This window comes from Bidens hawaiensis, unplaced genomic scaffold (assembly GCF_021521415.1).
Source record: "Bidens hawaiensis isolate Kalapana, Puna unplaced genomic scaffold, B.hawaiensis_p1.1 tig00004357_1, whole genome shotgun sequence".
NCBI classification, from domain to species: Eukaryota; Viridiplantae; Streptophyta; class Magnoliopsida; order Asterales; family Asteraceae; genus Bidens; species Bidens hawaiensis.
The window spans coordinates 1,603,570-1,628,978 of NW_027491262.1; the positions used below are offsets into that span (position 1 = coordinate 1,603,570).

Consider the following 25,409-nt stretch of genomic DNA (forward strand, 5'->3'; position numbering starts at 1 on the left):
GAAACTGAAACTTAAATAAAGTATAAAAAAATAAATAAAAAATGAACGGATTAACGATGTGTATTATTTACAGTATAAGGGATGAAACTAAAACTTAAAAAAATGTGACAATTTATGATTGGTCAAGTAAACTATTTGTAAGTTTGCAAATTGTTATATATAATAATTATGTAAGTATTTCCATTTCCCATATAATACGTAAATAAAGTGTTTGAATAATATTTGAGTATTTATCAATTAAATGCAGAACAATCTCTCCTAATATTCCCATTCTGCCTGTTTTGATACCGACGCGGCCCAGTTTAGTCATGGCTGCAATAAAGGCATTATTGAAAGCTTGTGAGCTTGAGGCCCATGAGTTGACAGTCTGCTTTGACCTCGAGTCAACAAACAGAACCTGGTCAGAGGTAAACAATCCTTTTCCCTGCTGCAGATTCTTGAAGTACATGTTGTCAAATGTTCTTGGTGTGTGTGGATCCATGTTTATTGCTATCCTCGGGTCAACATTCTTTGGACACTGTTGCTGCAGTTGGGCTGCATAAGTTGAGTTTAGAGTCGGGTCCACTGGGCTTTGCTTGCTGAAGTTGTATATTCTGTTTGCGAATTGGTTGCAGTGCGAGAATCCAAGTGTGTGCACACCTAGATATGGTAATTAATATAGTTTAGATCGGTTTGGGTTGACCCGAGAACATTTTGTTTAAAAAAGGTTTTGTAATAAATAGTTGGTCAGTTATGATTGCAACTTATATAATTCTATGGCATGTAGGCCTGTAGACAAATCGAATTTTCAGTAAACCGTTTGGCAGGAAATTCTTTTATTTAATAAACGAATGAGCATGAACAATGATATTTGTTCATTTAGTTAAACCAACAAACATGAACACATATCGTTTATTTTATGTTCGTGAAATTTGTTCATTTGTGTTCGTTTGTTTACATTTTGTTAATAACAGTTTAATATTTTATGGCTCATTACAGTTTAGTATAATTTTAGTAACTTTTTATGCTCAACACATTGTTGTCCACATTTACTTGTAATTGGTTTTAGCTTGGTTATATAGGCCCGTCTATCTTCAGTTATGTTCGTTCGCGTACGTCCGTGAACCATGCATTTGCACTACTAACGAACGAACATGAATGAACACGATCATTTTCTTAACAAGCGAACACAAACAAGAAAGCCCTATCCGTCAAATTCTTCATGTCCGATCATTTGTTGTGTTAAATTTTAACCCATTTGACTAATCTTACGGTTTTACCTTTTACATGAATTGACCCGTTCATAAATGAACCAGTCGAAATTAACACCTTCATTATTTGGGCTCATGTTTTTATCATTTTCCGTTTAACTTGTTACCTGAGAGAGCAATCATGTCGCCTTGGGTCAACCCGTTGGCAGCAAATATGGTATTAAGTTGATCCAAATTCATGTTTGGTTTGGGCAGCTTCCCACTGACACTAGCAGCTGTGGAACTCAACCCGTCTAGTCTCCCCAGCTCTACTGCATATGATGGTCCGCCCACCTGCAATCATCATCAGTCCTATATGGTCATATCCAAACAACTTAATGTTTGTAAACCTTCGTGGTTTAAACGAGTTGAGCTGACTGAGTTGATCCCAAGCTTGCCTAGGCTCAAGTTCGGCTCGTTTAACTGACAAGAGCTCGAGCTCGGTTTGCATTAAGCTCTATTTCTATAGCTTGAGTTCGGTTTGTTTATTATTTTGCACGCATAGAGACACGCGTGCACACACACATTATAGTTTTTATATATGGCATAATGCATATTATTTTGTTAGTTTTAGCATAATTTTATCTATAATAGTTTACTATTTACAAAATATATATTTAATATATAAAATATAAATATAAATAATAGGCTCATTTAAGATCTCGAGCCAGCTCGAGCTCGCTAAATGAGCATCAGGTTCAGTCTTGTTTATTAAACAAACTTATTGTTAGGCTCGTTTCGATTCAAGTAGCTCACGAGCGGTTTGACTTGTTTACACCCATAGTAAACCCGCATGAAACAAAATCAGTAAGTACCATGACAACAACATCCCGTGTAGCCAATGCGAGAATATCTGCACACGAAACCTTGTTTCTACAACTTGCGACCGCATCAACTGCAGCTTTAGCTTTGATAACCGTGTCAAACCCGTCTCCAGCCAATGACAAGTTATCCGGATGATCTTTCTCTGCAGTGTTGGACCCGGTAGATGCTATCATAACCGAAGCATCACATCCCTTAACGAAGCAATCGTGGAAGAATAAACGAAGAGTTCCTGGGATGGTGACAAATGTTTGTTGAACCTTAGCTTTAACCGCACTGCGAACGATTGTTTCCACATTCGGGCAAGTGTTTGCATAGTAGTTTTGTTTAAGTTGAGCAAAAGCTAAGTTTGGGAAAATGATGAGAAGTGAAGAGAGAGCTAATACTTGAATAGTAGTGACCCGACCCATTATGAAAGTGTATGTTTTTGCAAGATGATGGTGTATAGTAAGCTTTGTTAAATAAAGAAGGCAAAAGCTGTTTTTTATGTTATTTTTATTTATTTATATATTTATTTATTTGTCTGTGTTTTGACTTTTGGGAAGGATATGCATTTGTTAAATTGTTTTTTAGTAAACTGCGGTTTTTGTCTATGTGGTTGTCCAAATCTGCGTTTTTAGTCCAATAGTTTTCAATTTGCGATTTCCGTCCCTGTGGTTTCATTTTACTTGCAATTAAACCCGAATTTACTAATCCTGTTAAGTCTAGTCGTTAAACCCATCAGTGTGTCCTTCACATGAGGGGCAATTTTGTCTTTTTTTCTCCCTTAATAAACCCCAATCCTAATTCGCAAGCCCTTACGTGAGGGGCTGGGGTGTATTTTGGTAAGGACAAAACTGCCCCTCACGTGAAGGGCATGCTGATGGATTTAACAATCAGACTTAACGGGATTAATGAATTCGGGTTTAATTGCAAGTGAAATGAGACCACAGGAACGAAAATCACAAATTTAAAACTACTGGACTAAAACCACATATTTAAACAAATCACATGGACGAAACCCGTAGTTAGGGTTGTTTTATATATAAATTTGATTATTGAATGAATGAAGTTAATATTGTGGAAACTTATTAGAGTTGTGGGCTAGCACTAAGTTTCTTGAACAGTGAGAACAAATCTGTGATGCTATTTAAATAATATTTATTTGTATTGTTTTGTGAGAATGTGATGTGATGGGTTCGTGGAGGACTAAATCCAACATAAATTAGGTGTGAAGATATGTCGGTAGGTTGTGGTTAAAAGTCGAATTTATGTTTTAGTTTTCTATTTTCACTTTCATAAGAAAATATAATGTTTACATCAACTCAGTTTTAGTTTTTAGATTTTTATAATTGGCCGGCCTTGGTTATAAATAGTTTATTTTGAAAAAGCTAGTTTGGTTAATTGACGGTTTTTTTTATGTAAGTAAAGTTAAGAGAATTTCAGTTAATTATATCATATGAACAAAATAACAAAAAAGTAGTGATCATTTTAAATTATTAACGGATAATAAGCTATGGGTAATATGCTACTAATGAATGCTATTAGTAGGGAATTATCTATTAGCTAATTTATTTCAGTTGAATTTGTTAGCTGAGTTTTATTAGATTGCTTTCGAACTTCATAAGTTTCAGACATCCATTACCAATCCACCAACACTATAATGTGACAACATTGGAGCTGCCTATTTGACAGCCAATCTTGAGCTTCATCGGTTATGCCAGAGATTGACTTATATTTCATTAGAAATACATTACTGGTATATAGTTTTTATACTTATTTGATTTTATTCTATCAACATATAGGAGATCCTTAAAAATTATTCTTCAATTATTTTTGCATAAAAATTTTATTCATTAATATTGTTTTATCTCTCAGTCTCTCACGTACTTCTAATATGTGTAAATCAATCTAACTCGTATAATATTAAACTATTCGTGTCGATTCATTCAGAACATATCTTAAAATAATAATCATTTAAGGATTTTTGTAAACTAAGAATCATTCTAGTAGCATATATGATTATTAGCCATATATATAAAATGGCACAGATATAACAGATATCGAGATGAACTACGACAAGTAGTGAATCATACATCATGATCTAGAACAACTTTGAGGAGACGGGTAACCATAACCTTTTGTTTGTTATAACTAGTTATTTACTTGATTGAATTTTTAATATAATTCATGTACTTCTCAAAATATATAATTCCATTTTATTGCGTTATTTCAAATTAAATTAACATTTGTTTTCCTGCTATTTTTCTATTAAAAAATATTTAGTCAAATATATTAATATAGTTCAAAATTACAAATGCTATGACTAAATCCACATTGAGCGGGTAACATGTTCTTACTTGGACGCACTAACATACATTCTTGTAATGAATGAAGTTTATTTGTATATGTGGAAATATATTTTAATTAATATTTTATATGACTGACGGAATGTCAATGCAGATTCTTAAATCGGTATGAAAGAGAGACAATGATAAAAGGATGCTGTATGAGAGATGGAGGAAAATGGGTGTTCGTCAAGATTCAGACGTGAAAGGGAGAGAAGAGCCATATTTCTTTGTTCAATGTGAATGTTCTTATTTGTTATAGCGTGTGGACTAAACAATAAACATGCATTAGTTTGGCGAGTGTTGAAAGAACAATTCATTCATAACTTTTATACTTTTATCGTGAACTATTACAAAGCTAAACATATGTAGCTTAATGTTATCATCTTCTAACAACGCTACTCTTCATTTTCACTCAATATCTTTCACAATAACAATTGCTCATGAAATGGAAAAATTTACTAGCGAAATCAAGTATAAATCAAATGTAAACTGATTAAAAAATCTGTGATAATTATGCTACCGAAATTGCTTTTCACAATAAGTAAAAGTTAGACTAATATACAATAGTTTGAATTATTATTATTATTATTATTATTATTATTATTATTATTATTATTATTATAAACAACGACTTTCTTGTGTGTTAGGCTACCGCTAGGCCTGTAAACGAACCGAACGTTCGGTGAACATTCGTGAACCGTTCGGCGGGAAGTTCATTTATGTTCGTTTATTTAATAAACGAACGAACATGAACAAAAAAATTGTGTTCGTTTAATTAAATGAACGAACATGAACACATGTTCCGTTCGTTCATTTATGTTCATGAACGTTCGTTTGTTTATGTTCGTTTATGTCTGTTTATTTATGTTCGTTTATGTATCAATAGAAAATAATTAAATATTATCTAGATAGGTCATTTGCTTAAAGGTTTATATTTGTTAATTTGTGTTCATTTAAGTTCGTTTATATTTGTTTTTGTTCATTTATATTTGTTCATGTAGGTTCGTTTGTCGTTGTTCAGTTATGTTCGTTTAAATTTTAAACAAACACAAATGTCCCATTTTAATAAAAGAGCATGAACATAAATATTTGTTTAATTAAGTGTCCGTGTTCTTTTAAAGTTAAATGAATGAACACGAACATGCCCTTATTCGTGTTCAGTCGATTCGTTTACAGGCTTTCATTATTCACATTGATGAATACATAGGTCTCAATCTCTAGACTCTGCCGATTTTATTTGTGTTCGTTTATGTTCGTGAATCGTTCGTGAATACATTAATTTCCTTAATGAACGAACATGAACATAAAATCCCGTTCGGTAAGTGTTCGTGAACACATTATTTTCTTAACGAACGAACATGAACAAGGCCTTGTTCGTGTTCGTTCGGTTCGTTTACAGCCCTAGCTACCGCACTACCTAAATTTGGAGAGCCGCATTGCCCCACTTTGGCCAAACCATGTTGTCTTAAACGGCTCACGCTGACGTCAGGCCGACTACCTCTTGAAAGTCGTTGTGTCACCACAAGAACAGAACTTTCTGGTGTAACACACGACACCAAGTGAGCTCGGGATTCAAACTGATAATCTTGCCTTAGGCGTACCTCAAATCCTTCGTTACATTAATCTACTAAAAGTGTCACAAATGAAGACCGAATTTAGGTTTTCACGAGAGAACCCAAACTTCTGCTACTAGACCCTGACGGTTTTGTTCTAAATTATTATAAAAAATACCATTATCGTAGTTAATGGTAAATTGAAGGTCCAGTATGAAGTTTCTATATTCATAAATGTCTCTACCAAAATACCCCTCGGCTTCATCTCATATCCACCATTCGCCGCCGACGATCTCCACCATACGCCTCCGTAAGCTCTTACTTTATTATTATTATTATTATTATTATTATTATTATTATATTGTAAATGTTTTGATTCAAATTAGTTCAGATGTTATTGAATTGGTGCTGATTTTCGGTTGGATTTAATTATTTATACGGAATTAGGGTTTCGGTATCGATACGAACGTGTTTGAATTTTATTAGCTTCAGATGTACTTACATTTTATTATGAAATGTTTTAATTCAAATTAATTTATTATGTTTTGTGGTTACTTTTATTCATTTTAGATGGAAGATTCGTGTTGTAGCCTTTTGGTGTCGAATTGATGCGTAATCCGTTAACTTTGCGGCGCAGCTTGTTGCCCGTTTGCCTGCCACTTTATTGAGTTTAATGAGAAATTTGAGTGGTTCTTAAAAAAAAAAATAATAATTAGGGAATTAAGGCCTAGGTGACATTCGAATGTGATTTCAAATAGTTGTAAAAGCTAAGTTAACTCTTTCATAGTCATGCAAATTATGTTTCAGTTGTGAAGTTTAGTGAGTGGTGACTGCTAAATCACTGGATTTTATGCTTTCAAGGCTAAAATGTACATATAAGCTTCAAGGTTTTAAATGTGACTTGTGTTTGTGTAGTTTAGGCATAGTTATTAAAAGCCCTCGCTTCTTGGGTCCGGGCCCATTTTTCAGGCGAGGCTCAATAAATGCGCCTCTAGTTCCAAGGCGAGCGCTTCGGCATTGTCTATGCCAAGAACATGAGAAGATAAAAGCCGAGCAAAACATACGCAAAGAGCGCTATTGAAACTAAGGTCTAGGAGAGGTCAACTTTCATTTGAATCTTGACTATTTTAGAACTTTTGGAACTAATTAGATCATATTAAATGTTATATGATAGTTTTTGTTTATTCTGTTTGAAGATTAGTAGTATTTTTCATATACATAATATATTTTTAATTTTTTATTTAAGTGCTTTTTTTTCCTTGGGCCCTCGCTTTTTTGCGCCTTGCACCTAGGCCCTAGGCGAGGAATATGCGCCTTGAGTGCACCTAGCACATTTGATAACTATGAGTTTAGGTGTTATCACTCATGTTATTGACTTATTATTACGATTCAACGTTGTAGTGTTTCCGTTAAATTTTTCTTCATAATCATTTTTTTTTTGCGGATTTAGGGTGTCAATGAAGTTTGAATCGATACGAATGTGTTTGAATTAATAAATCACGCGATTTATGTTTCCGTTCTGAAGTTTAGTGATTGCTAAATCACTAGACAAGTTCATTGAACATAAACACAATCATTTCTAGATTTCTAAAACGCTATGTCCTTGGTTAATGAGTATTTGATACTGGAGTTACTTAAATGTCTATACTGAAAATATATAAGCTTCAAGGTTTTTTCAAAATTTGACTTACGTTTGTGTAGTTTTGATCATTGTTGTCAAAGGCGTGAGGCGCACTCAAGGTGCAAAGGGTGAACCTTGGGCCTGGGCGCAAGGCGCATTTTAAGTGAGCGCCTAGATAAGCAAGGTGCGTAGAATAAAGATACCAACTTTGGGGGTTTTAGACAGGTTTTATGCTAAGCAGTTGAAAATTAAGACTTAAAACACTGATATTGGATATATCGGTGAAATATCAGTGAAATATCGGTCAATATCGCCGATGTTATCGGTACCGATATTCTGTCCGTTCTTTTTACCGATATTTCACATGAGGACTGATAACCGAGATACCACTGATATTGACTGCATAGGTTTTATACATGTTTAGAGGCTAGTATATGCTGGTTTGAGGTCATTTTGGATGTGTCAGACCAATCTGCCCGCAATTGGCTGAAGTTAACCAAAATTTGGCCGGATTCTTGCCCAAAAGTCGACGAATCTCTTGAATGGCAGCGAGGCACTTTCCCTGCACCTTGCCTCCCCTGTGGATGTAGGCGCACACCCAAAGGGCTTTTGACAACATAGGTTTTGGTGAACTAACTGTAGAATATAGGGTTCCAAAACCTTCATGTTTGGAAATAATGTATTCATATATAAGTATGCAGTATGTCTTTGTAGAACCTGTTGAAACTTGAAGTGTTCATCTGTCAGTCTGTCATACTTAAAATTCTTGTTATTTGATCATTTTGTAGATTATACTTGAAATAAAATGGGCAAAAAAGCTGGTGAGTTGCATATAAATGCAAAGAAGTTTGGAGGTCTTGCAAAACCATGTATGAAGGATATGATGAGTTATCTTGGTTGTTTATCACTTAATCACAACAGTGATGACAAATGCGTCCGTCAACGCCAACTACTCGCTGCATGCATGGACACTCAGGTACAAATTACCTATTTACCCTTTCTTTTGACCCAAGAATGCTGTTTTTGGTCATTTTATCGTTTGGTTTCTTACAAGATTAAGTGTTGATTCCTTTAACTCTAAACAACAAAAGCAGCATTCTTTTATTTTGTATTTGATTTTCTTGTGATTATCGTTTTGCAGTCGGGCAAAAAAAGAAAACCATGGGCAACCCTTAATTACCACTTGCAGAGGTTGAACCGAGGAAGAAAGTAGTTATGACGTATTATCTAAGCACTGGTTGCGTATTTTCCAGGCATGTTGGACAAATCTTTATGCTCTAGTTAGTAATTTTGAGAATGATCATAAATGAGCCTGTGATTTTGCATGTTTAGACATATAAAACATATTATGTTATTGATCCTATGAAGCAGAAGAGAGCATGCATCTAGTATTTGCCAGATTAAACCGCGTTTAGTGACACTCTTAAGGGGTTGTCGAGATTGTTTGTTTATTAAAGCTTATTGCTATTTGATAGCTCTCGCAAAGTAGTATTATTGATAATATGTGCGCCAGATAACTTGTTTCGAATAGACAGGTTGGGATTGTTTAGTCCAAATGCTTTTGGTTATTGTGTCATGATTAATGACAATTTCTCGAAATCACTACGTACGTATATGGATATGCTAAGCGATGCATTCGTTATTGAATTGTTTGCCGGCTTATTGCCTTTTGATACTAGGGTGTTTGTGGTTGCTCATCTAACAGACAACACTTATTGTTCCATTATAGTTGGGCCCGTAAACGAACCGAACGAACACGGTCTGCGTTCGTTTATTTAGCTTAAACCAAACAAACGATTGAATACGAACAATTAACAACCGGAGTTTTCTTGTTCGTTCGTGAAGAAAATGAACATGCTCGTTTGTTAATGGTATCAACGAACGGTTCTCGAACTTAAACAAATACCCAAACCTTATCTCCATCGGACTTCTCATGCAACGACACGTGCCACCACTGCAAGAACCACCTCCAGCCGCCACGTGCCTCCACCACCATCCACAACCTTTACCCCTGTTTTATGTTTAACTTGCAGTCTCGCACTATAACGCATTGATTATAGGTCGGTTTCTTTAAGTTTAATAACTAAGCATATCATTACAACAAGTGACAAATGATTTCATCATCATTAATTTTCTTTTATGCCATTTCTAAAACCATGATTACAATAATCATCCACTCTGTATTTTATTTATCAACTGATAATCAACCACCATACATACAACTTGAATCACAACAATGAACCATGCATACAAATAACAACCTTCTTACATCTATCATCAAGCTACCGAATGCCTTCGATCTTTATCCGGTTTATTCCTGCCTCGTGTACTCGAAGGCAAAAACCCGTCAGCGTGAAGAAAAGGTGTAATCTTTCCAAGTTTTTTCGTCACCGAACTTATTATTGACTTCTTAGGCAATGGGGGCTTACCAGCAGTGGGTACTTTTGGACTGTTGACTTTCGGTTTATTGGCGGTTGACTTTTCGATCTCTTGTAATCGTGTTTTCATCTTCAAAAGTTCAAATTTTAGTTCTTGGTTTTCTTTTCTTAAGCTCGAGATTTCATCGGATACTGATTTTTGAGTGTCGAGGGTTGGTTGTGTGGTTACATGATTAGATATCGGGCTGCTGTCTAGCTCGCGTAGCCGTTGTTGTTCGTAGTAAAGGACTTGGACGACAGTTTGAACTGGAAGCCTTTCGTTTTGGGATGCGTGGGCCCGGGCTTCACGGGATAGCTTTTGACAGTCCATCATACTGCAAACTTTCTTTCGGTCCATGTCGGTTATACCCGGATGAGCCTGAAAGATTTGAATATAACCGGACCATTAGTATGCATTCTTCTCTTATTACCACGGGTCAAAAAGCTCACAGCTCGCTTGAAATCGGCTTGTTTGTAAACAGACCGAGCACGAGCCAAGGTCAGCTCGGCTTGTGGCTCGCTTGTTAGCCTGCGTCGAGCCTATAACTTAAAGCCATATGGTATTTTTAATGAGAAAAATAGTATTGAAATTTTCTACTTTTTTATATTCTTGTTTGGCTCCTTTAGAAGTAAAGCCACAATTTTTTTATTATTATATTATTTTTTATTTTTGAACAGCTAAAGCCACAAATGTTAATATATTTAAGTTGCAACCCAAATTTTAGTAGATATAAATTATGCATTTTATAGTTTATAAATTCAGCGTTATATGTATGTTACAAATAATATTTTTTAGTCTATATACATATCAATATGTGTGAAAAATTACAAAATCTTAAAAATTTTATAATTTTAAAATAATCGAGCTTCGATGAGCCATGAGCTGGCTCGAGCATTTGACAAGCCCGAGCCCGAGCCCATCATTTCATCTTGTTAACATAAAAGAGCTTTTGAGATGGGCTCGGGTCGGCTTGTTTATCATACAACCCGAAACTTTTTCCCATTTATATATTATGGTTGATTCAGGTTTTACCTCTAACGGGCCAAATAAAAATTTGCTAAATAGAAAACTAGTCAAACGGGTCGAACGGGTTGAAAGACACACACTATACTTTTAATGCATAGGACCTCCTGAATAATAATATCATGATGAATATAGAAATCATACCTTCAAGTAAATATCAATAGCTCTATACATTCCATCCTCAGTCACCCGAACCTCCATCGGTATACATTCTGCAAAACTTATAAACTTTGAAACCAACAAGTTCCGATCCGAAGCTATTTTCGCAAGAAAGTCCTCCATTAATATTCCTACATTCTCGTTATCACCCGAATCCTTAGAATAATATTCAAAATAATTCGTCATGATTTGTTGAACTGTATCAACATCAAACAATGTGTCACCATCAAAGCAATATGTAGGAATTAATATATCATCTAAAACCGCCTGCCCGAGCTGCAGGCCCATTTTTTTCTCTAAGTCTAGTCTGCATACAACCGTTGTGTTTAAATATTTGGCGGCCCGAAGCAGCATTGAAAGAAAGCTTATTGATATTGCATTCTTTTCCCGCGGTAACAGGCCGACTATTGTCTCTAGAACAATTCTCTTCTCGTGTTCTTGTTTCGGGTCAAGATTTTTCTTTGACTTTCCATGGATTTCCTGTTTGATTAATGCAAGTTTGTTCAATATTTGGCGGTAACCACACAAGATTAAAAAAGGTTGTTCAAAAGGTTCGTGGATCGTGGCTCACTCGAGCCCGGCTTGTTAGCAAACGACCGAGCCAACTGGCTAAACCGAGTACAAGCCGATGTAAGCTCGGCTTGTTGGTTCTCCGGGTTAGGCCCGTTTATATAGCTCCTATAAATTAAAGTCCGGATTTAAAATATATAAATTGTAAGCAGGATTTAATATATATATAAATTAAAATTTTCGTAGTTTATTAATTATGCATGATTGTATATTAAAAATATTACCTTTTTCTTCTAATATATATCAATATGTCTAGAAAATAAATTATTATTATTCTTTTAAATAAACGTTCTGGCTCGAGCGCAAGGTTTCAGCTCGTTAAAGAAAAACGAACCGACCAGGCTCGCTCGGTTTTTAAATGAGCCGATCCCAAGTCCAACCTGTCTCAAACGCCAAACGGGTCAAAAGTCTAATCTTATGAAATCGATCTGCATTCATGCAAGGGATCTTACCAAACCTCTAAGGCATTTTTGTGCATAAAGCATTAGAATCGGGCCGAGTGCAAACTGTTTAAATCCCCTTGAAACTAAGGCAAGAAGAACCCGTTTAAAGATATCGATTCTAAGCCCGATCAAGTCTTCAGCCCACCAGTCAACAACAGAAACTTGACTTTCTTCAGTCACCATACACGCGATAGTGTCTACACATCTATCAATCAAATTTACCTTTTCAGATATCGGTAACAGATTACCCGATGACTGCAAAACGGAAGCTGCAGCAGATAAACTTTTAAGCCCGGTTTCATTTAAATAGGCTTCGGTTATTTTAACTAAATTTCCAGCTGCATATTCTTCTGTCATTTCCAAATATTCTGCCACACATCTCGCCACCGCAATGTTTTCGGTTGATAATTTTAAGTGTGATTCGTAACAGAACTTTGCAGCAAGTTCAAATCCTTCGGGCCCGCCTGGGATTTCCGGGATTTTGATTATAGAAATATCAGCATTTTTGGTGTCTGATAAGAGTTTCTTTATATAACCACACTTTGAGACTAAAGCAAACTGCAGTGAAATAGTGCATATGTGAAATTATTATATTAAAAAGTGTGAGTTATAACTTATAAGGTATAACTAGGCCTGTAAACGAGCTAAACGTGCAATGAACCGTTCAGTGGGAAGTTTGTTTATGTTCGTTTATTTAATAAACAGACGAACATGAACGCATGTCTCATTCGTTTAGTTATGCTCATTAGTTTACTTTTGTATAAGTTCGTTCGTTAATATATTCACTTTTAAGTTTTTTAGGCTTATTACAATATAATTTTTATAAATTTTTAAGCCCAACATTTTAAATGTAACTAGTTTTAGCTTAGTTATGTTCTTCTATTTACGTTCGTGAACAGTTCGTTTATAGTGTTAATGAATGAACATAAACAAACACGGACAAGAATGTTTTGCGTTTATTGTTCATGTTTGATCGTTTTTTCGGTTAAAGTGAAACGAACAACACGTTTGGTTCATTTACACGCGTGGTTATAACAAGAGAATACAAAAAAGAGTACCCGGTGTATTGGAAAAGAAACACTTCCTACAGAAACAATAATATCACTCGGGATGTCTTGAGATGAAATCCTGCAAATATAGGAAAAGCCGTTAAAGGTTTATGCAAAACTGGCTACATTTTTACTAGAATTTATGTTCGTTCATTTACGTCCATTTATGTTCGTTATTTTATGTTTGATTAATACGTTCGTTTGTATATTCTTTTAAAATATTTAGGCCTATTAAAATTTAGTCTATTTTACTAATTTTTTAGGCCGAACATATTGATGTTCGTCTACTTTCGTGAACTGTTCGTTTATACTATTAACAAACGAATATAAACAAGCACAAGTGCGCTTTTCTTAACGAACAAGCACGAACAAGTAAACGTTGTTCGTGTCCAATCATTTGTTCAGTTAGAGTTAAACAAACGAACACCAACATGCTTTGTCTTGGGCCTATTGGGCTAAATACATATAAAACCTAATATTAAACTAACAATATCTATAATTAAGAGTCACTAAATATTCTACTTTGTCCTCCATACTTGGATTCTTACTATATTTAAAAAGTAGATAAATATTATAAAACAACTTTAAATGTAATCACTGCCTTCTGTTTCGATGTTATCATTATGTTGCTTATTAAATTAACGTATGTTAATCAATAAAAAAAAACTTTAAATAAAGTGAAGAAAATTGAAAGCAAACCAGTCACTAATTCTCTTCATGGCATCAGAATTAAGTTCCTTTTTTGCAGCAGGCATGTGAAGTGTTATTGGTAGGTCAACTCCTTCTTGATGAACATCCACCATGGTGATTAATAATATTATTATTATTATTTGGTACCTTACACAAGCTCAAAAGCCTTAAATATTTCCAAAATTATGCACATATAGAATGCATAATATTAATGCAAGTTACAATGTTTTTGAATGAAAACAACTTGTGTAGTGTGTACTTCATAAATCATATAATAGCCATAAATGGGATCAATAATAGGCCAAAAATGAAGCATTATGTAGCTTATCATGAAGTTTGTAAGGTTAAGATTATGGTATGTGTGTGTGGTGGTGGTGTGGATGGTTTTGGACAGTTTGACAAAGATTGGAACATGCCAACTTGGCAGTTTATTATCAGCTATCAACCACATAACAGGTATCTCTTTCTATAGTGAATTAAACACGCTCGCGATCGGATTGTGAGTCAGATTGGTTAAGACTGCCTTTAAACGAACTGAACGAACACGAATGCGTGGAGGGGGGGGACATGTGTTTTTTTCAATATAACATAACCAGGTAAATACACGCGCACACATATATATAAATATAAGAGTGAATTGCGGTTTACGTCCCTATGGTTTCATTTCACGTGCAATTAAACCAAACCTCACTAACCTCATTAAGTCTGATCATTAAACCCATCAGTGTACCCCTCACTTGAGGGGCATTTTTGTCCTTTCCTCCCCCAAATACACCCCAGCCCCTCACGTGAGGACGCTTGCGAGTTAGGGCTAGGGTTTATTTGGGGAGAAAAAAGACAAAACTGCCCCTCACGTGAAGGACACGCTAATGGGTTTAACGACCAGACTTAACAGGATTAATGAATTCGGGTTTAATCGCAAGTGAAGTGAAACCACAGGGATGAAAATCGTAGATTTAAAACTATTGACTAAAGCAACATATTTGGACAAACCACATGGACGAAAACCGTAGTTTACTCTAAATATAACTACTTATGCATTTATTAAAATTTAAACAAACTTTTCGCTGAACAATTCATGAGCGTTCGGTCAGTTGGTCATCTACAGGCCTATGTGTAGTATGCTTGGTTTTAAAAAGCGAGAGGCGAAGAAAAGCGACAGGGTTTAAAACAGAAGTGTGAAGCGCCAGGCGCAAAAGCGAGAGCTTTTTGTACTCGAAGTGAACACATTTATATAATTTTTATATATGTATATATCATGGGTATTTAGCATCTTGACTCATGATGTAGCTATATTTAAGCATTATATATAATTTAATATATAAACTACCTACACATATGACCTAAAAAAGCATATTATACAACATTTAGATGCTTAAAAACCATTTGCGTACGAAAGGCGAGCGCTTCACCTTCGCTTTAGGTCGTTTTTTGCCTAAAAAGCTCGCCTCAGGCTCGCCTTTTGAACATTACTAGCCTTGACTAGCCTAAAGCGAAGAGGCCCTCGCCTTAGGTCGCCTCTCGCCTCGGCTCGCCTCAGGCGCGCTTTTTTAAACCAAGGTAGTATGGTGGCGCCTTCTTTGTTATGTTGGTAACCGGCGAGAGGGCAGGGAGAGCATAGGTTTACCAACTTTTCACTACTCACAAACACACATAATTTATTTCTAATTTTGTCTTTTATTTAATTTACCGGTTAAAGTTAAACCATTACACCTAAAAGTGAATCAGAGAGCCCTCCGCCAACGTGCCACTATGCCAGTGACGTGACAGTCATTTTTTCACTTTTTAGCTGAACTACTAGTCTACTACACATGGTTTAATAACATCGAGAAAACACATACTAATTGTGGGTGATAATTGTTGTTGATGATGATTCTTGGCCACACTAATGGGTCAAGAATGGTGAGTGAAAATTGGAATGTAGTGCAAAGGTGATTGGGGATATTGGTCCCGGGTAGTAGTGGTAATGGAAACTCTACATGATTTTTATTCCAAATTAATAATTATATTTACATTACTAAAATGATAGATGATACACAAATATTCTTTGTTGACAAAATTACAAATGAACACGTTTGGAAATTTGTTTTGTTATGTATTCATACTCTTTTTTTGTTGATACATACAAATATACAATAGTTAATTTGTAGTAATGCTAGACAATTTACATGACGTGTACGTGTCGGATGAATCAATTCCTCATTAATTTATATCTAAATAAATTTTTAAAGGCATCTCCACATTATTCTGCAAAACGTTAAAAGACTCGTTCGTGAATGACTAGAGATTTGACTTGTTAAAACTTAAAAGCTTGACTCGAACCGTGTTTGCATGGACATTCTTCTAAAAGATCCCCCCCCCAAAAAAAAAAACCGTTTTATATGACTTCATCTAGTGTGCAATCTTCCATGGGTTGCGATTCTTCTTCAAGCGGGCTGCTGGTTCAAACCATTCCTACTAAAATTTTTAAAAAGCTTGTAATTTTTCTCAATGCATTGCAATTTGTGGTATTATTTAATTTTAAAATAGAGTTAATTGCAGTTATGGTCCTTATGATGAAACCCAAAACGCAGCTTTCAACCTCGTGATGACCATTTCTTAGATAAGGTCCCTTTGGGTCGAATATAGAACCGAGTAATCTAAAACCAGGTATTTGAATACCCTATTTCAAGGTATTGAAAAAAAAAATCTTATTTTTTGCCTTTTTTCTATGAATTTTTATGGTACAGATAAGTTTTAAGGGGCTGCACTTTTTTAGGGTATTTTTCTACTTATTTAAAAAACCCAGTTTCAGATATTTGAAAAACCCAATTTCGGGTATGAATTGGTTCCAGCTTTCGGGTATTTCTAGTACAAATCGGGCCCGGTCCCGGGTACGAGTTTTGATATTGAAAAGCATACCCTATCCGTACCCTACGGATAGAGTCGGATACGGGTTTGCGTATTAAAATCCTAAGTATAAAAAACCCGGTTCTGAGTGTTTTCTTTTGGTTCGGGTTTTTTTTTCACCTCTACGGCTCTACTCACATGTCACAACTCACAACTCACAACTCACAACTCACAAGTCACAACCCAGCCCCCTATTTGCTGGGCTTGATAGTTGAAGTAAGCCCAAGAAGTCAGCAACTTAAAACCAGCCCACCCCATCCCAGCCCATACATGCAACTTTCCCAGCCATTTCATCATCTTCCACAAGAACACACACTAAAATCCTTATCCACCCCAAAACCTCCACAAAACCTCCATCATCATCATCATCATCATCATCAATGCCCCTTCAATTCCACCATTCAATCTCTCAACAATCTTAACCCTAATTCAAACCCCATGGATTTATTCAAACCTTCATCCACCACTCATGACCTCTCATTTCAATACTCACTCTCACCATTCCCAATCAAACCCATCTTCAAAACCCTCAAATCTTCCAAACCCACTTCCCAAATCCCTCAATTCTCAATACCCATTTCCCAAATCAACCAAGATCAACAACTCCCACAAAACAGCCCACAAAGACTCCTTAAAGAACTCTCCAAACGCCAAAAACTCATCACACCCAATAAGAAAACACCCCCCAAAAGATTCATCCTCAAACCCCCTTTAGATGATGCCAAATTAGCCCAAAGATTCTTGAACTCCCCACAATTATCACTAAAGCAGTTTCCTTTACTCAGTTCTTGCTTACCCTCTTCAAGATTTACCACACCCGATAAAACCTGGATCGATGAGTACCTCCTCGAGGCGAAACAGGCCCTCGGGTACCCGTTGGAGCCATCCGAAAGCTACCCGGATGATAATCCCGCGAAACAGTTTGAAGCATTGTTGTATTTGGCGTTCGGGCACCCGCATTGTGAGCGGACGCGTGCCCGGCATGTGCGGTCGGGGCACTCGAGGTTGGGGTTTTTGGGGCAGTATGTGCTTGAGTTGGCGTTGGCAGAGTTTTTGTTGCAGAGGTACCCGAGGGAGTCGCCTGGACCGATGAGGGAACGGGTGTATGCGTTGATTGGGAAGAGGTTTTTGCCGAAATGGGTTAAGGCGGCTAGCTTGCATAACTTGATTTTTCAGTATGATGATATGGATAGACTTGTTAGGAAGGAACGAGAACCGCCTGTTAAGTAAGTTTTTATAGTTTGTTGGTTCTTTGAAATGAATATTTCATTTAGGTGTTTAGTGTTTAAATAGGAAAATGTTGTTTAGAAGATTTAAGTTTTGAGCCTTTTTAGTCTTGCTAAGTGGTAAATTAGGTTTATAATTGGGATTAAGTTAAAAAGATTACATTTTTATTTGTGCTTTAGTCTTGCTATAAGTGATAAATTAGGTTTAAAATTGGATTTAAGTTAAAAAGATTACATTTTTATTTTTTCTTTAGTCTTGCTAACTGCTAAGTGACAAATTAGGTCTGAATTATCTTTTAAGTTAAAAAGATTGCATTTTTATTTGTCTACATTAAAGTTAAGTAAGTTTTCTTAGTTTGTTGTTCATGTATGAAGTTGTTTTATAAGATTTAATAATAATTGGTTATTTTAATATGATCACATATTCACATTTGGGTGTTTAGGGGGTGTTTGGGATTCCTTATTTTACTTCCTTATGACTTGTATAAGTCATAAGTTATAAGTTACAAAGTTGTAACTTATGACTTATACACTCACAAAACCTAACTTTCCCAAACACCTTTAAAAAGGTGAAACTTTGATGACATGGATAAAGTGTTCATTCATCTAATCATCTAAGTTTAACAAAACAAGCAAACGTCGAACGGACACGAACATTTAAATGAGTGGAGTTTCTTCTTTTTGTTCATCCGCTAAGAAAATGAACTTGTTCTTGTTCATTTACGTTCGTTCGTTAGTATTCTAAACGAACGGTTTGAGAACATAAACGAAGACAAATGTGCATAAATCAACAAGCATAAACCAATACGAGTTAAAAGGAAACTTGAATATCCAAATTCAAGTCATACATCTAAACAATGATATATAGACTTGTTAGGAAGGAACGAGAACCGCCCGTTAAGTAAGTTTTCTTAATTTGTTGTTTTGTTGGATTGGATAGTGACTTGGTTCTTTAAAATGAAGATTACATTTAGGTGTTTAGTATTTAAATAGGAAAATGTTGTTCTAAAAGGTTAAGGTTGAAGCCTTTTTAGTCTTGCTAGTGATAAATTAGGTTTATAATTGGGTTTAAGTTAAAAAGATTTCATTTTTATTTGTGCTTTAAGTCTTGCTAAGTGATAAATTAGGTCTGAAATTATCTTTTAAGTTAAAAAGATTGCATTTTTATTTGTTTTCGTTTTAGTTAAGTAAGTTTTCTTAGTTTGTTGTTCATATTTTAAGGTGTTTTATTGGATTGAGTAGTAATTGGTTCTTTAAAATGATCACATTTGGGTGTTTAATCTTTAAAAAGTTGAAATTTTAATGACATGGATAAATTTGTTTTCTCATTAACTTTAGCTGAACAAAGACATATAAAAGAACAGAGTTTATTGTTTTTGTTCATCTGTTAAGAAATTGAATGTGTTCTTGTTTGTCCGTTAGTATTCTAATTTCTAAACGAATGATTCACGAACATAAACGAACACGAATGCACATGAATGAAGATTAAGTCATAAACGAGGACAAATGAACATAAATCAACAAACATAAACCAATACGGATAAAAGTAAGCGTGAATATCCAAATTCATGTCTAAACTAACATCATCGTTACGTCAAACATTTCACCATTAAACTGATATATCTAAACAAAGGATTTTAAAATATGAAAATTAAATTGATATCAGTGGTAAAAATAATTTGATTGAACTATAAAGGAACGCAAATGAACATAAACACGTATTCGTTAATTCGATTGTTGATTTATTGAACAAAACATTGTGCTCGTGTTTGTTCGCTTATTAAATGAACAAAAACGATATTCCACCGAAAGGTTTACTGAGCGCGTGGTTTGTTTGCATGCTTACCTATTTTAATCTAGTTTTGAATATTTTGAAGATACTATTTATGCTTTAGTCTTGCTAAGTGACAATATAGCTGTAAAATTATCTTTTAAGTTAAAAAGATTATATTTTTATCTGCAGGTCTGTGTTTTGGGCTTTGTTCGGAGCAATATATTTGTGTTTTGGCATGCCCGAAGTATATCCTGTACTTTTTGAAGTTTTTGGAATGGATCTTGAAGATGAAGAATGCCAACCTAAATTAAGAAGACAACTTGAAGACGTTGACTATGTTTCTGCTGAATTTGAAGGAAGAAAACTTACTTGGCAAGAAGTTGCTGCTTATAAGGCAAGCTTTGATGAACTTATACTTAGGGGTATTTTAGTCTTTTTACATGCACCTAACTAAAAACTTACGCCCGAAGTCATTTCACTTGTGCTTAACAAAGCATGCTTTGGTTTGATCTAAGAAGTCAAATAATATGCAATTTTCATTTCATATTTCTTTATTTCATTTCGCAGCCTCCTGAAGACGCACTTTTTGCTCACCCGAGGCTTTTTAGGGCTTGTGTTCCACCGGGAATGCATAGGTTTAGAGGAAATATATGGGATTATGACTCCAGACCTCAAGTTATGAATACATTAGGATATCCTTTACAAATGAAAGATAGAATGCCAGAAATTACTAATGCCAGAAATATAGAACTTGGCCTTGGATTACAGGTAAAGTTTTTTTTTTAATAACAGTTTGTGTAGTTTTTATTTGTTTATATAAATTCGGGATGTTTATTTGAATTGCAGCTTGCTTTCTTACACCCTTCAAAGTACAAGTTTGAGCACCCTCGGTTTTGCTTTGAAAGACTTGAATACGTAGGCCAAAAGATTCAAGTAAGATTTTCATCTATATTTAGTCTTGTTAATAATATTAGGACTGACATGGCATGAAAATTATTAGGTTTTCGGTTGGCATATCTAATATTTTTAGAAAACGGGTCGTGCTCAAGTTGACATGTTTAACCCGTTTAGTTAAATAGGTGGACTTGTTAACCCGTTTATGACCCAATTTTTGCAACCCACCAACCCGATTAACACGTTTTCAACTTGATTATTACCCGTCAACCTGTTTGACATGTTTAGATAAATGAACTAAATGTTTAGCCCATTTAGACAGGTCGACCCGCTAACCCGTCAATGACCCATTTTTTTAACACACAAACCAGAGTAAAATATTTACAATTTGATACTCGCCAACCCATTACACCTTTAGATAAATGGGTTAAACGGGCCCTGTTTGGGTTGACCTATTAGCCCGTTTAGGTAAACAGGTCGGTCCGCTAACCCATTTATGACACATTTTAACAACCCACCAATCTGCTTAACACGTTTACAGCTTGATTATCACCTGTCAAACCGTTTGACATGTTACCCAATTTTTGCAACCCACCAACCCGATTAACACGTTTTCAACTTGATTATTACCCGTCAACCTGTTTGACATGTTTAGATAAATGAACTAAATGTGTAGCCCATTTAGACAGGTCGACCCGCTAACCCGTCAATGACCCATTTTTTTAACACACAAACCAGAGTAAAATATTTACAATTTGATACTCGCCAACCCATTACACCTTTAGATAAATGGGTTAAACGGGCCCTGTTTGGGTTGACCTATTAGCCCGTTTAGGTAAACAGGTCGGTCCGCTAACCCATTTATGACACATTTTAACAACCCACCAATCTGCTTAACACGTTTACAGCTTGATTATCACCTGTCAAACCGTTTGACATGTTACCCAATTTTTGCAACCCACCAACCCGATTAACACGTTTTCAACTTGATTATTACCCGTCAACCTGTTTGACATGTTTAGATAAATGAACTAAATGTTTAGCCCATTTAGACAGGTCGACCCGCTAACCCGTCAATGACCCATTTTTTAACACACAAACCAGAGTAAAATATTTACAATTTGATACTCGCCAACCCATTGCACCTTTAGATAAATGGGTTAAACGGGCCCTGTTTGGGTTGACCTATTAGCCCGTTTAGGTAAACAGGTCGGTCCGCTAACCCATTTATGACACATTTCAACAACCCACCAATCTGCTTAACACGTTTACAGCTTGATTATCACCTGTCAAACCGTTTGACATGTTTAGACAAATGTGTCAAAAACGTCATTTTTAACTTCGCTAATAAGCACATGATGTTTTTGAAAATCTTAATGTTGAAAGTCAACTTTTGCAGGATCTAGTAATGGCTGAGAGGCTGCTTATAAAGCATATAGATGCACCGGGAACATGGTTACAAGAAAAACACCGAAGAATCCTAATGAACAAGTTTTGTGGCAAGTATTTAAGGGAAAAGCATCTTCATCGGTTCATTATATATAGCGAGGAGGTTCAAGATTCGTATGAGCATAACCGTAGGCTCAGGAACCCGGCCACCACTTCAGTTCAACAAGCCATTCATGGTCTTGCATACACGGTTTATGGCAAACCCGATGTTAGACGGCTCATGTTTGAGGTTTTTGACTTTGAACAAACTCAACCGAAAGCCGTCGCTTGAGTTTTACCGTGTGGTTTGACCACATTTGATTGTGTTGGATTTTTGGGATGGTTGTTACATGTAGATCAATGTATCATTTGTTTGTTTGTTTTGACTAAATGGTTATTATATATGGGATTGTATAAGTAGGGAAGAAATTGGTTTTGAGGGTACACAACAGGGGTAAAATGGGTTTTTAATAAATTGTTTACATACATATTTTAGTTAATTTTATAATTCTGTCTAACTAAAATGTGTTTGGTGACATGATATTTTTTAAAACTATTTTTTACCTTTTGTAAATAATAAGATATGATTTAATTATTTTAACCTTTGATAACATTATTTTAATGGGTAGGCGTATTGTAACACCTATGTATTTTCATACATGAAATCACTAGTCTTTTATGCTCGTATTTAAGAAGGTCCATGTATTAGTTCACCATCTATATTATTATGGAATCATATATTATTTATTTCTAGTTATTAATATTATTTTCATATGCACAATTACATGTTTCTATGTACATTTAGTTATACATGGTTAATCGTTAACGTGACACGTTTAACCAGGAATGCCTAGATTTAATATTTGTCATTGTCAATTTTATCCTAAAGTAATTTTATTTATATCCTTAAATTCAAATTAAGAATAACCTTCTAGAATATTCTATTCTTGATCTCCAAGATTAGCCTTATCCAAATTTGAATTCAAGTACTAGTCAAATTCTATCTCTAATTCATCATAATCTCTTCTCTAAACACCCCTATAAATAGAACTCTCTAGCACCCCTAAAATTCATTCCAAACCTGCATATTCCAAAGCCCCAAGGTTGAAAATTCGTGATCATCATCCTCTCAAAGATTCACAACTCGTTTCCTTCCTAGTAAGTTCTAATTTCCGTATAATGTTTTGTTCTTTCATTCTGCAGAAAAACCTTTTATTTCAACGCTTAGATCTCGGTCATACTATATCCAAATCACGAATTTCAAAAGCCTAAATTGGTTCTTTATGTGTCTAGTATCTCTGTAATTTTTGGTGTAAAATTTTATAAACTTTAAAAACGTTTTTATTATTTTTCTTTAACAAAGGGTCTTGCTGAAAATCCTAACAGATAACTTTAGCCTCAAAACGAATGTCATAACTCACTCATGTTTACGAATTATGACCCAATTTTTGGATATATTGTAGACCTTCTAATTATAAAAATTATCCAACTGGAATCTCCTCAATTTGTTAAATTATCGATTTTTAGTTATTTTTCTACTAAACTGACTCAGAATCAGACCCCTCGGTAGTCTATGAATTTTATATTTTTTTTATAAACACTTAAATCTTATAAAAAATATACATGTTAAAAAACTCATACGGTTACAAGATATAAAATTTTCGTAATCTAACTCAAAGGTTTACTATTTTTAAAAATTCGTGTCTTGAACAGTAAACAACCTATTCTTTTCTAGAAAAGATAATCTAAAACCCTAAACCATAAAGTATCACTTGAAACCCTAAAATCCAATTGTACTTCCAAACAAACACCAAGTCTATAGATATTCAACCAAGGGTTCTGTCACTAAGGCTACGGCCTAAGGAAAAACCAAGTGGCGTGTCCGGGCGTGAATGGACCCACTTACCTTTTCCTGGGAACCTGAGGTCGGAGATTCTATTCCACCGAAATAGGGTCACATTCTAACAACTTTCTTGATCATTAGGGCTCTAAACAAAAGCGTTACAAGTCTCAATTCATCAACGAATGTGAGTTCATAGCCCCTTTTCATGCTTTTAAACGTTTTATACTTCGGGGTGGAAACATGCATAATCAATTTGTGTTACATGTTATTTGATTCAAGTTTTATTCATGATATTCATTGTGTGATTATTACAAGTGTATACTTAATCGCATGTACAACCATTCACTTGTTAAAGCCCGTGGTAGTATGATGATAGATCTATTGGCCCGACCCGCCCACGCAGGCCTTAGGTAGAGGCTTGTGTGTTCAGAATCCGACGATCGTTAAACATTAAACATAATAGTCTAATCGTGGATTAGACGACTCGCTAAACGTGTCAGAGGTTTGGTTGTAATCACAAAGTATACATAGTAACTTAACACATATGGATTGCTTTCAACTTAAAACTTATTTTATTAAAACCTATGTTCTCACCAACTATTTTTAGTTGACACTCTCGCATGTTTTTCAGGTATTATAAATTTGTTTGTTGAAGATTACTTGATGCAAGATATAAGATTGCATGATTGGACCTAGATGACTATAAAAAAATTCATTGTCTCTGTATTGCTTAATATTAAATTAAATTTAACGACTATTGTAACACGTAGTATCATGTGCTATGAACAATCACCGTCTCACCTCGACGTATTCCGCCGTCGGTTGGGGTGTGACACGTATGACGGTTCAACCAACCCCCCCCCCCCCCCCAATCCCTAAAATAAATAGAAGTTGAGTCAACGGGTCCCCTTGCCTAACGACCGTTATGTCCATTAAAAAGAACTTACACTTTATAGTATAGAAACCCTTTCTGAAGTCCACCTTAAAAAAGGCTTTGAGCCAAGAGTATGCTTCTTTGAGGATAAATGGACGCCTTTTTATTAGAGGCTTCGAGCCGAGAGTATGTTTCTTTGAGGATAAATGGACCGTCAAAAATATTTCTCCTTGGTATAAACACGCTTTGCTTCCGACTAACAACTGACCGATCACCTTCTTTTTTTTCTTGAACAGCGTTCATAAGGTTTGAACTCTCACCATTTTGATAAAGGCAGGTTTTTACTACTTTATAACATTTGGGGCGAAATGCACATCAATTGCCTGTTATTAAATCTTGCAAATTACTTAAATGCATATGCATAATTATCATATCTCACTTAGTTAATAGTGATTTCATCATTATAAGTGAGTTTAGAACTTTTATTTTATATACTTATATGAACTACCTAGAAAGAAAACCTCAAATATATCAATGTGCCTCTTTAGGACAAGACCAAACATGGGACTTTATA

The 25,409-nt window shown here is 35.1% G+C and overlaps 4 protein-coding genes and 1 pseudogene across 4 annotated transcripts; 3 read left to right on the forward strand and 2 right to left on the reverse strand.

The window, feature by feature from the left end:
- Positions 1–233: 233 nt before the first annotated feature.
- On the reverse strand, positions 234–2,583 carry LOC143626328 (peroxidase 73-like; annotated as a pseudogene).
- Positions 2,584–8,321: 5,738 nt separating this feature from the next.
- On the forward strand, positions 8,322–9,044 carry LOC143626329 (uncharacterized). The gene is made up of 2 exons (XM_077096457.1): positions 8,322–8,531; positions 8,697–9,044. Exons 1-2 carry the CDS (start codon positions 8,361–8,363, stop codon positions 8,766–8,768), a joined length of 243 nt encoding a protein of 80 aa, XP_076952572.1. The 5' UTR covers positions 8,322–8,360; the 3' UTR covers positions 8,769–9,044.
- A 788-nt stretch (positions 9,045–9,832) lies between these two features.
- On the reverse strand, positions 9,833–14,331 carry LOC143626330 (BTB/POZ domain-containing protein SR1IP1-like). Its single transcript, XM_077096458.1, has 5 exons — positions 13,917–14,331; positions 13,227–13,296; positions 12,178–12,726; positions 11,141–11,635; positions 9,833–10,351 (listed from the first exon to the last, which is right to left on the reverse strand). The coding sequence occupies exons 1-5, from the start codon at positions 14,018–14,020 to the stop codon at positions 9,833–9,835; spliced, it is 1,737 nt and encodes a 578-aa protein (XP_076952573.1). The 5' UTR covers positions 14,021–14,331.
- Positions 14,332–17,234: 2,903 nt separating this feature from the next.
- Positions 17,235–20,786, forward strand: LOC143626395 (ribonuclease III domain-containing protein RNC1, chloroplastic-like). The gene is made up of 4 exons (XM_077096507.1): positions 17,235–18,022; positions 19,986–20,190; positions 20,364–20,564; positions 20,643–20,786. The coding sequence occupies exons 1-4, from the start codon at positions 17,235–17,237 to the stop codon at positions 20,784–20,786; spliced, it is 1,338 nt and encodes a 445-aa protein (XP_076952622.1).
- Positions 20,648–22,509, forward strand: LOC143626331 (ribonuclease III domain-containing protein RNC1, chloroplastic). Its single transcript, XM_077096459.1, has 2 exons — positions 20,648–20,729; positions 22,090–22,509. The coding sequence occupies exon 2, from the start codon at positions 22,099–22,101 to the stop codon at positions 22,408–22,410; it is 312 nt and encodes a 103-aa protein (XP_076952574.1). The 5' UTR covers positions 20,648–20,729; positions 22,090–22,098; the 3' UTR covers positions 22,411–22,509.
- The last annotated feature ends 2,900 nt before the right edge of the window (positions 22,510–25,409 follow it).

Coding starts and splice junctions, on each gene's coding strand:
- LOC143626329 (XM_077096457.1), top strand. CDS start 8,361: ATGGGCAAAAAAGCTGGTGAGTTGCATATAAATGCAAAGAAGTTTGGA. Junction 8,532..8,696: donor CTGCATGCATGGACACTCAG/GTACAAATTACC, acceptor ATCGTTTTGCAG/TCGGGCAAAAAAAGAAAACC.
- LOC143626330 (XM_077096458.1), bottom strand. CDS start 14,020: ATGGTGGATGTTCATCAAGAAGGAGTTGACCTACCAATAACACTTCAC. Junction 13,297..13,916: donor ATGAAGAGAATTAGTGACTG/GTTTGCTTTCAA, acceptor CTATATTTGCAG/GATTTCATCTCAAGACATCC. Junction 11,636..12,177: donor AAAAATGCCTTAGAGGTTTG/GTAAGATCCCTT, acceptor TTAATCAAACAG/GAAATCCATGGAAAGTCAAA.
- LOC143626395 (XM_077096507.1), top strand. CDS start 17,235: ATGGATTTATTCAAACCTTCATCCACCACTCATGACCTCTCATTTCAA. Junction 18,023..19,985: donor GAACGAGAACCGCCTGTTAA/GTAAGTTTTTAT, acceptor TTTTATCTGCAG/GTCTGTGTTTTGGGCTTTGT. Junction 20,191..20,363: donor AAGAAGTTGCTGCTTATAAG/GCAAGCTTTGAT, acceptor TTCATTTCGCAG/CCTCCTGAAGACGCACTTTT.
- LOC143626331 (XM_077096459.1), top strand. CDS start 22,099: ATGGCTGAGAGGCTGCTTATAAAGCATATAGATGCACCGGGAACATGG.